Source organism: Gymnoscopelus braueri (genome assembly GCF_963280865.1).
Source record: "Gymnoscopelus braueri genome assembly, chromosome: 2".
Taxonomy (NCBI): Eukaryota; Metazoa; Chordata; class Actinopteri; order Myctophiformes; family Myctophidae; genus Gymnoscopelus; species Gymnoscopelus braueri.
Window position 1 is genome coordinate 35,738,026 of NC_137604.1, and position 14,258 is coordinate 35,752,283.

The 14,258-nt window shown below is 39.6% G+C and overlaps 3 protein-coding genes across 4 annotated transcripts in view; all 3 read right to left on the bottom strand.

Annotated features, from left to right (window-relative positions):
- LOC308105737 (dynamin-2-like) overlaps positions 1–2,989 on the bottom strand; it is a 27,775-nt gene extending 24,786 nt beyond the window's left edge. For both annotated transcript variants that reach the window (XM_080456666.1, XM_080456665.1), the window contains exon 1: positions 2,552–2,989. In XM_080456666.1, coding sequence (XP_080312792.1) covers positions 2,552–2,712 — 161 coding nt within the window. In that variant the 5' untranslated portion in view covers positions 2,713–2,989. The remainder of the gene's footprint in view (positions 1–2,551) is intronic.
- Positions 2,990–3,604: 615 nt separating this feature from the next.
- On the bottom strand, positions 3,605–8,770 carry LOC308100263 (polymeric immunoglobulin receptor-like). Its single transcript, XM_080449240.1, has 8 exons — positions 8,702–8,770; positions 8,066–8,395; positions 7,528–7,851; positions 7,067–7,381; positions 6,235–6,438; positions 4,662–4,760; positions 4,186–4,235; positions 3,605–3,987 (listed from the first exon to the last, which is right to left on the bottom strand). The coding sequence occupies exons 1-8, from the start codon at positions 8,739–8,741 to the stop codon at positions 3,745–3,747; spliced, it is 1,605 nt and encodes a 534-aa protein (XP_080305366.1). The 5' UTR covers positions 8,742–8,770; the 3' UTR covers positions 3,605–3,744.
- A 1,687-nt stretch (positions 8,771–10,457) lies between these two features.
- On the bottom strand, positions 10,458–14,119 carry LOC308103111 (uncharacterized protein). The gene is made up of 6 exons (XM_080452964.1): positions 14,016–14,119; positions 13,492–13,818; positions 13,195–13,245; positions 12,973–13,011; positions 12,212–12,319; positions 10,458–11,281 (listed from the first exon to the last, which is right to left on the bottom strand). The coding sequence occupies exons 1-6, from the start codon at positions 14,062–14,064 to the stop codon at positions 10,932–10,934; spliced, it is 924 nt and encodes a 307-aa protein (XP_080309090.1). The 5' UTR covers positions 14,065–14,119; the 3' UTR covers positions 10,458–10,931.
- Between the last annotated feature and the right edge of the window lie 139 nt (positions 14,120–14,258).

Genomic DNA, 14,258 nt, shown 5'->3' on the forward strand with positions numbered 1-14,258 from the left:
TTTATCCATTCGTAACACTGTCTGAGGGTGTACAAATGTAACCAAATGGACCTGTAGGGGTCCAAATTGAGGATTTTACTGTGTGAACTTAGTGCTCACTCTTGATAGTTAGGGAATACCTGTAGACTGCTTATCCACTTAATGTAAGTAAGTTGCCCTATTATACTTCGTTGTAAATCAAATAGCAAAGGAAAACAAAATCTTTAAGCAAAATGCATCGTGATGCAACATGTTGTAAGCTTTTAGATTGGCTATTTTCATTATTTTTGAAAGATTTGGAAAGATTTGGAACCATTTCTCCTATAATAACATGTCCAAAATAGGGACACACGGTTGAAAGTGGTTAAAAGTAGTCATATGACACATTAAAAGCCATATTGCCAAAGCTATGTAGATTAGGCCCACAGCAGCACAGCGTCCAAAGGACAAGGTTGTTTTCTTGAAACCCACACCTGTGGGTTCTCTGTCTCTATCTGACTGCATGGCCATGGGTCACATGGCAGAGTTAAATAAAATATTACTGCAAGCTTAGTTTCACTTTTACATTTCATCTGTAGAAGCGGTATAGACCGCTGGTGGACTCCGGTCGATAAAGAGTTCAAGTGGTTAACAACTGCCTATTCATCCCATTTGCTTTTAACGTGTTGGGTAAAGTCAAACTGTGGGAATCCCTCACATTGAAACTGCACTAGTCTAGGCCTATAAGTGAAACACATAATTCATGGGTGCACAATGACAGTATTGAACCACTCCACAATCTTTGATATGACTCAGAAATGAAAGTAGGACATTGTCCTGGCCTGGCAAAGCCTGTGTACTGAGAAAGCAACAAAGACGTATTTACAACCGAAGTCTTTCTCAAGGAGATATTTCTCCTTGAGCTTTGTAAATGTTTGACAGGATGTAATGAGCAATACAAATCATTGGGTGCACTTTAAGCTATGGCACTCCCAATGCATGATTTTGGCCTGAGCTTACTTTACTTGAAACCCTACTATGCTTTAAGTTTGACTGTCAAGTCATTACATTGTTTTAATAATGATAAAATAAATTTGACTATATTATAGTCAAATGTTGTCAGTTGTAATACATGATTTGAATAAGTAAACCCAGGCTGAACAATAAACAAATGAGAGCAACAGGTGGATATTTATACTCCTATTATGCAAAGAAAAGAAAAAGACAAATTTGATGCCTGGCATTCAGTGGTGGAAAAAGTACTATATTTTTTTACTTAAGTAAAAGTATCAATACTGCAATGTAGAAATACTCTGTTAAAAGTAAAAGTCCGGAATTAAAAATGTACTTAAGTAAAAGTATTGGTATCAAAACATACTTAAAGTACAAAAGTAAAAGTACTTGTGCAGAATGTCCCATTTCACAAGTTTTCAAATGTATAAAATAAATATAAAAAATCTTTTGAAAATTCTACAAGCTCACAATGCGTTGCATCGCGACATGTTGTGAGCTTGTAGATCGGCAATTTTGAAGGGCTGAAGTGGTTAATGTATTTTTTAAAATAATAATCATAATCTATAAAGTCACTAGTAACTTAAGTTTTCAAATAATTGTAGTGTAGTAAAAGTATAATATTTGCCTCTGAGATGTAGTGGAGTAGAAGTGAAAGTACTGAAAATTGGAAATACTACAGTAAAGTAAAAGTACCTCGAAATTGTACTTAAGTACAGTACTTGAGTAAATGTACTTAGTTACTTTACACCACTGCTGGCATAATAGCATTTCAAAGGGGTTAAAGCAGTGTGACAGTTCAGGGGAGGTGGCATCAACCGTACTGACAACGCCCCCCTCCTCTGACTTTTCCACCTTTTTTTTCCTCTCCGCGTCAGCGTAAAAAGAAAGCGCGCAACATCTGTTGGTGAATACCACAGCTCACGAACAGTGTTGCCATGTCCGCTTATTATAAGCGACGTTGTGCTTTTTTGTAAAGTTGCTTGTAAATATTGGTGGTTGTTGCGGATTGCGTTTTTTTGGGCTTAGTTGTTTTCTAAAGTGTAGTTGCTTATTTTGGGCTTGTTTCCTAATGTCGTTTCATTATCAAGTCAAGGACCCCCAAATTAGTGTATATTTGTCTGCAGACCCCCATCTGAAAACATTTTATGCCAGGGACCCCAATCCCCACAAGATTTGTGTTGTTAAAATGTTTGAAAAATATTCCACATTTTTCAAAGTTTCTTCAAGATTTTTTTTTAAATAGCAGACCTAGCTTGTAGATCGGCTATTTTCAAATATATGTATTATGTTTAAAGGGAGAAGGGCTCGCTTCTTTTTGGGCTTGTTTTTATACACCTGGTTGCTTCTTTCTCTCGCAGAATCTGGCAACACTCATGAACGGAAAGAATTCGTTGGAAAAAAACGAACGGTGAGCCGCTATATGGACGTAAAGTAACCAAGTGCTTAGCTGGCGACTTTTACGCAACAGCCGTCGCCGTTTGCAACCAAGGAAGAAAGTAACAACAAACACAAGCATAGTCAAAAACAAATCATCATTGATCTCCCCCATTGATCCCAGTGCATAATAAATTAAACAAACCTCCCGACGAAATTTTCCAAGACAGAGCTCTTCCCTGCGCTCTGGCCGCCGACCACCGCTATCTGTGGCAGGTCTAAGTTGGCGCTCTGTCCGATGGAGGTGAAGGCGTCCTGGAGCTTGTTGATGAGGGGAATGAGGTCTTCCATCCCCCGGTTCCCCATCGCGACACCTCGATCGGCCCACTGGGCTCCCCTGTCCTCGGTTGTCGGTTCAGTGCCCAGCCGGTGAAGAGACAGACAGCTGGATCTGCGCTTCACTCTGATCCTTCCAACCAAAAACCAAAAGTTGGAACCGAAGCTCTTCGCTGTCTACTATTTGATTGAGTGAATCAGTATTCACAGTCAAGACCACAGTCACCCCTGCAGTAAATATGTGTTACTTGGTACTAGACTACAGAATGCAAAAACTACATTAGACTAAACTTCTGTCATCATCCGGTCAGGCGACATCCAGCCTCCGCCGGAGATTGTGTGGCTCCTCCTTTTGGTATTTCTCCTTCCATTGGTCCAGTACAATGCCTGTCATGTATGGAGTTACACATCATGTAGGTCTATTTCACCAGGAGATCATAGTCGTCAGTCAGACTTATTTTAAATAATGCATGAACACACTTATTATTCCCTTTGCCGAGTTTGGCAGCTGGAAGAAGTAAAGGACATAGGCTATCTGTTAGTCCTCGCTCTAGTAGGCTAAATATAGACACATTTATACTGGATAAATGAACACGGTCATGGTAGGCTACTATCCTGTTTCAGCATTAAAGAGCTTTCCACAACCTGAAGAAACCTGTGCAAAGTGTGATAATGGTGCAGGTTTTGATTCATTGAATACTTTATTAGCAGTTTGCCCAAAAAAAAGTTCAAAACAAGGTCAGCTAAGAGGATTTAAAACCAAAGAAAGACTATATATGGCTTGTTTCCATTGTGGTCCTTTGTACTCAATTCATAGACATTTAATGACAGACAGATACACTACTATGCAGAACATCATAAAAACAGTTTGAAAACAGAACAGGTCAAGGGAATTAATAGCAAGCCTTGTTAATAAGTAGCCAATAACGTTTATTTTGGGAACATACAATTAATATCATGCTGAATGTAAAATAGTCAAATAGTGCAAATTACTATTAACACAGAATTGCAGATACAGGAGACACTGGTGAGGTAAACCAGCAGGGTCAAAATATCATGCATCTAAGTCTCTGTTGTTGGAGTGTGATTGACAGTGGAATATTCACAGGTTCCCTCTGATGAGATATTGACAGAACCCTCATTGGCAGGAGATGGAATGTTGTGGAAACTGATGGTGGCGTAGTTTGGATCTGAAGGAGTTGTAGGAAAGCTGACCAAGGAATAAATGGGGGGAGGTGCAGTTCCCGAGTCTGACAGCTGGGGGCGCTCCTGTACCTCCTCATAGTCATGGTCTGTCTGGGTACCCTGGGGAGGAGAAGGAAGATATGATAGGATCTTGGTTATAGCAGAGTTGTAACAAACAAACAAACAAACACACACGCACGCACTTGCGCGCGGCGCACACACACACACACACACACACACACACACACACACACACACACACACACACACACACAGTGTAACAAAACGCATACATCTTTACTTAACATGCACACATACCCCTGTGTTGTTTCCAGCATTTAATGTCTGACCGATTGATACTTGAGCTCCTGTAGGAGAACACAATATGACGAGAATTATTATTATTATCATTATTGCTGCATTTGTATAGCGCTTAAAACTGTCAACACATTGATACTGCCTGGGTTATAACTGTAATCTATCTGCTGCCATGAAGTTTGATAGAATATAAGAGGTATGAAAGTTGGATTGTGCAACAAAACAGAGTGCTCAATAATGTGATGGTGGTGTAAAGGCTAACACAGCGAGCACATCCAAGGACAACCTCACAAGTAGAGCAATATCATCATGAGTTATGCAGAAGTGTTTGAAAGTGATGAAGAAAGAGGAACTAATAACAAGAAGCACTGTGCAGGTAAATACGGATCTCTTTCTGCGTGCGTGAGTGTGTTTCTTTGTGTGCTTTTGAGCATGTAATGTATTGTGAATTGTGAACATAGCTTTTCTTCTCTTACCTTCTGCCTTGTTTACTTTATGTTTGTATATTATGAGTGCAGTGAGAACGAGCAACACAGCCAGGCTCACAAACACAGCAGCCACATATGTAGAGGTGTCTGCAGCAAAGAAACAACAAAAGGGTTAAAATAACTGTAATTGCCTGCTGTAATTTGTTGTTGGTATTCTTGCCCAACACATACAGTATATATGTACAAATAATCTCTCAAGACTGTCAACACCACTGCTGTAAAACAATGCAATGTTGTTGTTTGTAGAAATAAACACCCGAGAGGAAGTGACTAAGAAAAGGGAGGTTCCTGTTTCTACACCAAAAAGAGGTAAAAACTAGAAAAAGTGCTCCTCGGAGCACAGGTCTCCGCCAGGTCAGGTAGGCTATTGTGGCCTCCTGGTGGCGCTATAATAGGCCAACGTGAAAAGGGTGCCATTTCTTCTTAGGCCTTGCACGACAATCAGACACTGACTGCATTCATGATTTGAGGCATTTTGTTAAAAACATGTGTTTCGCCGAATTAGACCTGTTGGTGGCGCTATAACAGGCCAATGTTAAAAGGGTGGCATTTGTTCCTCAACATAGTGTGAATGTGCGTGCAAAGTTTGAGCGCAATTGGACGGTGCGTTCATGATTTGCGGAATTTTGTTCAAAACAAGCCAATAATGCAAACTTTAGATGTCAATCTTAGCCAATCAGTATGGAATATGAAAAATTAAACACACCCGTCGTGATCACATGACTATAGAGATCATGTGTACCGATTTGCGTGAAATTTGGATAAAATTGGAAGGAGTAGTATAAAATAATGTGTTTTACATAAGTCGGCCTCCTGGTGGCGCTATAAAAGGCAGATGTGAAAAATGCAGGGCAAAGGTTTTTCCTTGACCTCTAGGGAGTGTGCATACAAAGTTTTACACAGATCGGTGCAATTATAGGTAAAAACACGAATCGGCCTGTTATAGCGCCACCATGAGGCTGATTTGAAAAATTTCAAATGGTAGTTCTTCCTCGGCCTAATGGGAATATGCGTGCAAAATTTCATTGCATGCTGTGTTCATGATTTGAGGCATTTTGTTCAAAACGGAGCACTCCTGCAAACTTTGGAAGACATTTTTAGCCAATCAGGATGGAATATGAGAAATCTGAAAGACTCTTTTCGTTTAATGACTATAGAGATACTGTGTACCGATTTGCGTGATTTTTGGACAAAATCTGTAGGAGTACTGTCAAAAAATATGTTTTGCACAAATCGGCCTCCTGGTGGCGCTATAACAGGCCCATGTGAAAAAGAGGTTCTGAATTGGCATCCAGGGAGTGTGTGTGCACAGTTTCGCAGCGACCGGGCCAACGGTGCCTGAGATTAGCTGTTCACAGACAGATGGACGGACGGACACACGGACACACAGACACACAAACAAACGGACACACGGACGGACAGGGGGTAAAACATACTCTCTTGCCATGCCTTTCGGCCTGGCGGAGACAACAAAGGAGGGAAAAAATAATCTTGTATTCCTTTTTTTTTCTTCACAGAATGGGCTCCCAGATTGATGCACACACAAGACATTGTCACTCACTGTAGACAGTGTAATCACCACTTTGGGATTTAGATGCAATGGATGGGGATGGAGATGGAGATGTTGAGGATTCAACTGGAGTATAGATGGAGGCTGTAGGTGAAGAAGGTGCTGCTGCTGATGAGGTTGTAGTAGATGCTGATGTTGGGTCTGGTGAGGCTGGTTTTGGAACGTCTGCAGTCTTAGATGTACTGGGTTTTCCCACTTCATAGGGGCAAAAACAAGAGTTTATATCACACAGACACACCACAGATATATAAAGTCGATCTCTTCTCTTCATAGGTCAATTTCATATCTCTATTCTAACGCTCAGCTACGGTGTCAGCAGTTCTTCAGTGTCACGGCTGTGCCTCCCTCTCCTTCCTGTATCTCCTCCTGTGATTCCCTTAGTTCCCTCCCTACCTGTCCTCATCAGTTATCTGTGTAACCTGTGTTGATTTCCCATTAACTTGTGACCTGTTAACCTGGTGGTGTGTAGGCTATATAAGCTCTGTCCTCTGTCAGTTGTACTAGTGATTAAGGCATTTTTGTTTGCCCTGCCCATAACCTGACTTTTCTTTGGTTTTTAACTTGAAAGCCTCACATTTGAGTCCTCAAAGTTCTGATTGTTTCCAGCCATACGTTTTAGTTTTTCACTGTAATTATTGATTGAGGGATATTGTACCTTTCTTTACCTGACGTTAGTATTATTAGAGTTGTTTCAAGTTAGTAAATATTGTGTAAGTATACAAGTGATACAACATTGTCATGCTATATATCATAATCATATAAATATACAAAACATGTCTGGGGTTTAAAGAATGACATTTATTTTATGCATGTTTGTACTCACCCACAGAGAGGTGGAATTTGGTGTAGTAGTATATTCTACTGGAGCTGCACCAGTAGATTCCGGAATCATCTGAACTCAGGTTGCGGATGTGAACAGTGTAGTACTTCTGTCTGCCGTTGTCCCTCAGTGAAAACCTGCCTACATTTGTAACTTCATTTAGTTGTGTTGTATTGATGATCTTTTCACAGGTGAAAGGGTTCTCCCCTTTACAGAGGGATTTATCATATTCCATATGGTTGGCTGGATATTCACACTGGAACTGGGCCCCCTCCCCAACATTCTTATATAGTTCCTTAGGCGTAATGTCACTCCAGTCTGAAAATACACGATTACACAAATAACTAAGAGTTCTAAAAATGTATGTTTGTATGCAAAATTGTGAGAAAAATAGTACATTCTTCTCAAACAATCCACAATAATGGTTTAGCATACGGTATGAGTCAAATCTAATTGATACTTACTGGTAATAGACAAGTGTACCTCGGTTAATTGTGCAATATAGCTGCCTTCATGCATTTTTCTTTGCATAGCACACCAATATGTTCCTGCATCCTCCTGAGTCAGTTGGGAAATAGTCACCGTGTAGGTTCCTCTCTCATCATCTGACAGAGTATACTTCATTGTGTGTGTAAGCTTTGTGGATGATATCAAATGTTTACAGTGAAAGTTATCTGCTTTGCAGAAATATCCAACGTTTCCTTGTTCGCTACTTGGGTATTTGCACTCAATGGTGAGGGAACTTCCTATGTAAGCAGTCTTTGTCATTGATGCCGGACACAAGTGACCTGCCAAGTTTACAAGGAACACAAGTTGACTTTGTGAAATAACGGGACAAGAAAGAAATATTATTTGCAATTACATAACTATTTATTTCCAGATTTCGGTTATACCTGAAGATGTTCATGAAAACAACATAAACATTTTAATTGCGTGCAGGAGATTTGTACATAAGGGAGTTATTATTTATGATTAGAGTGTAATGAATGAGATGTGCCCTACCTGTCAGTAAGTTGATATTCAGTTCAATGTAATCGTCAGGCATTCCAGGAATGTTCACTGCACACCAGTGTTTAGTTTCCTGATCTCCTTCATTTAATTTCCAGATAATCACTGAGAAGTAATTCTCCTCAGGGTTGTCATATAGAGAGAATCCCCCTCTCCTTTCCCAGGTGTGTTTCTTTGCCGATCTTATTTTGTCTTCACACCTTATTCGAGGCCACAGCCCTGTGCACAGATATTTTTCCTCATTCTGGTGGTGTGTCTGGTATTTACAATTAATGATGACAGTTCGATGTTTGCATCCTGTCACAGAGAATGAACTCACACAGCCTGTCATAAAAAAGAGAAGACATTCAACAGAGATTTCCTCACTATTATCAATCCACATGCAACCTGTGTGCTTTGCATTGATAACAGCACGAGCACCTTTTATGCAAGTATTTTTTACCAGAAAATACAAGACAATTGTCAGTTACATAGGCTACTGTAACTGAGTGGCTGCTTTGTAGTTTAATCAATTTCCTATTATCCTCAAGTTCATTATCAATCCATCTTGTTATGCTCAAATCCAACAGTGTTGAAGCCATTTCAAAAGTAACTCCAACATTACTTGAGGTAGCCTACAAAGCAATTTACCTGGTATTAGGAGGAGGAGGACTTTTAATAATTCTCTCATGTTGTTCGATGTATAACTGTTCCAATGATCCAAACGTGTTTCCTGTGAATGTGAAGTTACAGTAAACTCCGAAACATGTACTGTAACAGTAGGGAAGCAAGTTCATCTCTCTCTCTTTCTCTCTCTCTCTCTCTTTCTCTCTCTCTCTCTCATTCACACTTAATTTTTCTTCCTTTTCTCTTTGAAGTACATCCATCCGTGTCACTCTTCCTCATTATAGCTGCCACCTGCGCATGTTGGCAGAATACAATACAATTGAACTGCACCACAGTTCCTTGACAACAAGATCAACAATGCCTGTTATTCTTTATCCCTTTTGAATTAACCACTGTTAGTGAAGACCCAATCTAGGAAGCAAACACGTGCCTGTGGCATCATTTTCAAAAGCACTCCACAGGAAAGTCTGAGTTTTGAATACAAAACAGGGTCAGCACTCAGCGGCTTTTCAAATGTTTCCGTTTTAGGGTGTCAAAATCATAGAGTTATAATATATCGGTCAAAATGCCTGATTAGTGTGCATGATAGCTGCAGGTAGCTAAAGGTACGTGTTTTCAGCTCTCTCTCTCTCTCTCTCTCTCTCTCTCATTGCAGTGACATTAATATCCTCCTTTACTCTTAGTATGATACTTACAGTAATTAATCCCTATAGGGGAAACTAAATGCACACTGTAGAATCTCCTGTAAATGTTTAAAGTGTAGGCAAATAGGTATATCATTTTGGTGTGAAAAATACCTTATTCATAGGTTTCCCATGACTGGAGTACAGTATGTATGTCTTGGTCTAAAATAACCCACCACAGCATAGCCAGATGCAGAGAAATAACTGCTTCCTCATTGTGCTCTTATGGTGTGATGCTTGCCTGCTTGCTCGAGATCTGTTTCTCTTCCTCTCCTGCACATTGCATTTTGACTTTCCTGTACTATGAAGTCAGAATGAAATGTGCAGCATTTATGCACCTGGAGTGTGACAGCAATTATCTTTTCTTTTATATTAACTAAATGTTATCAAGGTGAGAGGTGATTTATTTTATTAGTGACTGACTGACTTACTGATTGTGTGTGTGTGTGTGTGTGTGTGTGTGTGTGTGTGTGTGTGTGTGTGTGTGTGTGTGTGTGTGTGTGTGTGTGTGTGTGTGTGTGTGTGTGTGTGTGTGTGTGTGTGTGTGTGTGTGTGTGTGTGTGTGTGTGTGCACGCGTGCGCGTTTTACATTATTACACTTGTGTGTGTGTGTGTGTGTGTGGGTGTTTGTGTGTGGGTGTTTATCAGTATCTGTAGACTTAAATTTGTAGTAGTCAGCGCATACACATACACACACCACCAACAACAAGAACAGCAACAACAACACAGGAGTAGAAGTGGTACTGTTGGCGCTAAAAGAGTAAAGAACCCACCGCAATGCATATTTATTTTTAATTATACTGCTATCCTTAGACCCATTGCACTAAAATGAAATAGCAAAGAAAATATTATCAGTGCCAGACTTGGGGAGGCGGGGTTCATATTGTATATTCATAAGGATTAACACAATGTAAACGACAGCAAAAGCGCTAAAGTGAACTAAAACAAAAGACGTGTGCAAAGTTGGCATTTGTGGAGATAGAGGAAAGGCCATGGTTAGGGTTAACTCAACGGGTTAGGGTTCAAACTCTGGGGAACATAAACATGCACTCAGAAATGTTCATAGATTTTAGCCTTTTTAATTATTTATTGAGCATTTGAGAAAGGTTGGTTACAGAAAGACAGTATAAATATGCACCTTTTCTATAATAATAATTTATCTCACAGACGGACTGACGGACGGACTGACGGACGGACTGACACACGGACGGACAGAGGCAAAAACATAGTCTCTGCCACGCCTTCGGCCTGGCGGAGACAATAAAGTAGTAGACACAGCAATTTGTTTCAAAAGAGGAAAGAAACCAGAAGTTATGGCTGGATTGGAACACTTTCTTTGTACTGTGTGAGCTATCTGTTGTAGCCTACCTTGTGCATTGTCTTATAATGCTGATGGTTGTTTGTTCTGACACAGATCACCAAGTCAAATTCCTACAGTATGTATGCCTTATATTTGGAAAATGAAATGATTCTGTTTCTGTTTCTGAATGGTCATAATCTGGACTGAAAAAGGAACCATCAAACACAGGGAAACATATTGATGTAAATTGTTATCAGTGTGGAGGTAATGGCTATGTAGCAGTACTGTATACAACAGATTCTTCATCCAGTGTGACAGCACTGTGGTGTGCTGTGTTCTCAAAGGTGACAGTGGAGTACAAGAGGCCATCAGTCTCTTTGGTTGACTGCATAGAGACGCCATTGTCCAGTTTGACTTGAGACTCTGCAGGTGTGATGACGTTGGTGTAGATGCTGCTTTTATCTCTGTGCTGAATGGGTGGTGATGATGAGCCATAGATGGGGTTGATCCTGACTTCTGTATCTACGTTCTCATTCAAAGTTGAGGGGATGTCACTGATGTCACGTGCCACGTCTAGATGCTGATTGGCTGATGTGGTGTTGTCAGTGTCATGGCTCTTACCTGAATGGGAAGTCAGGGTCAGAGAAAAGTAAAAAATGTATAGGTATGGTAAAGACTGAAGTTAAACTTTAACATTTCAGCAAGTACTTATGTATCTAGAACCACATGTCTGATGTACTGTATAACTGCTGGTCCATTATTGTATCTACAGTACAACTACTGGTACATTTAGAACGACTGGTCTGATGGTGTATCTAGAACTAGACCTGTCAAAATTATTACATAATAGTCTGATCACAATTACAGTATGTGAGCTGCATTTTGCAGAATTGTTTCCATTCATCTGTATAAAACCAGCTAGATGAAATTAACAGAAATGTCATGTTTCCATTATTATTTCAACTTTATTACGCTTTATTAACATCTTTCAAATGTTTTGAAAAACTTCCATACATTTTCAGCTATTTTCAAATATAGCAAAAATAGCTTTAGAGATCTAAATGCGCCACATGGTAGATTGGCTGCTTTTGCTACTTTAGAACATTTTTAAAAGTATACAAATTAGTAAGGATATGGCCTGTTTTGGCCATAGAACATTGCTTATATTGATTATTGGTACCTGTCATTTCTTTGTATATTTCAGTCAGGCTATGTATAAGTTATTTGTCATATCTGTCCCATGCTATTTTACTAAGCCTAAAAGGCAAACAGAAATGTAATTTGCATTTATACTGTACAGTATGTTCTAATGTTCTATGCCAAAAACCCAATAAAATCATTGATCGCAATTAGCTGTATAATTAATCTGTCTGATGATGAAGAACTACTGGTCCAATACTGGTCCAATTGTTTATGTAGAACTACTGGTCCAATTACTGGCATTCTATCGATTAGACTCATGTCTTACACATACTACTCTCACTTTTTACAAACATCCTCCATCCATATCTTACTGTAACTTGGATATGCTCATGTGAGTCTGTGTCATACCATTGGATGTCCTGGTACCTCTGTTTCGTAGTCTGATGAATAATAACATAATGAGTGCAAGCAGTACCACAGCTACTCCGAGTCCTACACCGATATATATCAGTTGACCTGGGCAGGAGAGGACAAGGGCACACATGTCAGTTATAATGGGATATGGCTATCTTTCTGTCACTGTTGGTCTCATAATCTCTCTCTCTCTCTCTCTCTCTCTCTCTCTCTCTCTCTCTCTCTAATCTCTCTCACACACACACACGCACACACACACACACACACATGCACACGCACACGCACATCAGTTCCATTTTCTCCCAGTGTACCTTAAGTGGATGAGATAGATGAACAAAAATAAAGAGCACTTTCACTTGTAATTGCACATGCATGTGTGCGCACTAGGGCATTAACAGAATATTCGAATAGTCGACTATCAAACCGACTATTCGACTATCAAACCACTATTCGATTATTCTATTAAAAAAAAAAATCTTTTTTTTTTTGTGGCTTTTCTACAGCAGACACGCAGCTGTGAGCTCTGGTGTGACGTCAACTCGCATTCCTTGAGTCGAGTCATCTTTTTTTTTTTAATAATCAAATCGATTAATCGAATATTCGAATACTTATAGGTCGAATAATTCGAATGCTAAAAATCACTATTTGTGAATGCCCTAGTGCACACACACACACACACACACACACACACACACACACACACACACACACACACACACACACACACACACACAAATAGACACATTATTGCTTACTATGGGTTGAATCATTTGGATTTGCTTCCTTCCTTGTACCTTCATAAAAAATGGACGAGAAAAGTGAAATAAAGAATGAAAGAAACAAAGACAGACAAATAGAAAGAAGGGAGAATTAAAGAGAATTAAAGAAAGAATGAATGAATGAATGAATGGACAAGAGAGACAATGAATAAGCTGATCTGTGTTCACATGTTGTCTCATTCCATTACCAGGTCTTACCTACTGTCATAGTAGCATCAGTGATAGGAGTAGCAGTACTCTGCTCCGTAGCTTTGTGGTGGTGTTGGTGTTGAGTCAGAGGGAAATGGTTGAGCAGCACATTATGAATAACTCATGGTCATAAGTTCATTGAGTCATCTTATTTCACCCAATATATGCATACTAATAATGTAGTTAGCGGGGCTAAAACACTTACAGTACAACAAATACAATAAAATATAATTTTAATATCATAACTTAAACAGTGTGTCTGCTAAGAAATGTAAATGTTAGTAATATTGTTGTAAATAAACTCACCATTTAAAATGTTTAGTTTTACTTTAGTAAACGTGTCAACAGCACCACGTCTGTCTATTCCACACCGGTATTGGCCTGAATCATTCTTTGTCAGATAAGTAATTGTCACGAAGAATGTGTTTCCTTCATCCTGAATGCGGTATCTCCCTTTTGAAACATTTCTCCCTTTTTCCCCTTTATTAATGATTAGGACATCCTCATCTGTACATGGTTCCTTGCAGAAGTATTTGAAGTTTAAAAATGCATTGCTGTGAGAGCATTTGATTGTGACCTCGCTTCCCTCCTTCTCTTCCACTGTCACATCCACAGACTCAATGCTACATAACCCTGTCAACAGATAACGGACAATAGTCAGCAGGTATTTTCTGTTAACAATCAGTAATTGAGAGTAACAGGGAGGGAGAACGAGAGAGTGTTGGATGAGTGTGGACCACACTCATTACACCACACTGTGAGGTGTAATAAGTGTGGACCACTGCCACACTCATTACACCACACTGTGTGGTGTAATATACTGTACTTACCACCCAGAAGAACGACCATGGTAAGGTAAACCATCTCCATGTTGCTCATACCATCCACGCAAAACCCTTTTCTTACTGTTTCTTACCCAGATGTTCCTTGTTTCTTGCATTCATTTACAAATGCAAAGTGAAGTTGTATCACTGTATGTTTCAGTTTCCTTATAATTGTCTTTCTGCGGTTCCCCTTTTGTCTCTCCGCCCAGCCTATTTCCTCTAGGTTGTGTGGTTAGCATTATTGCATTA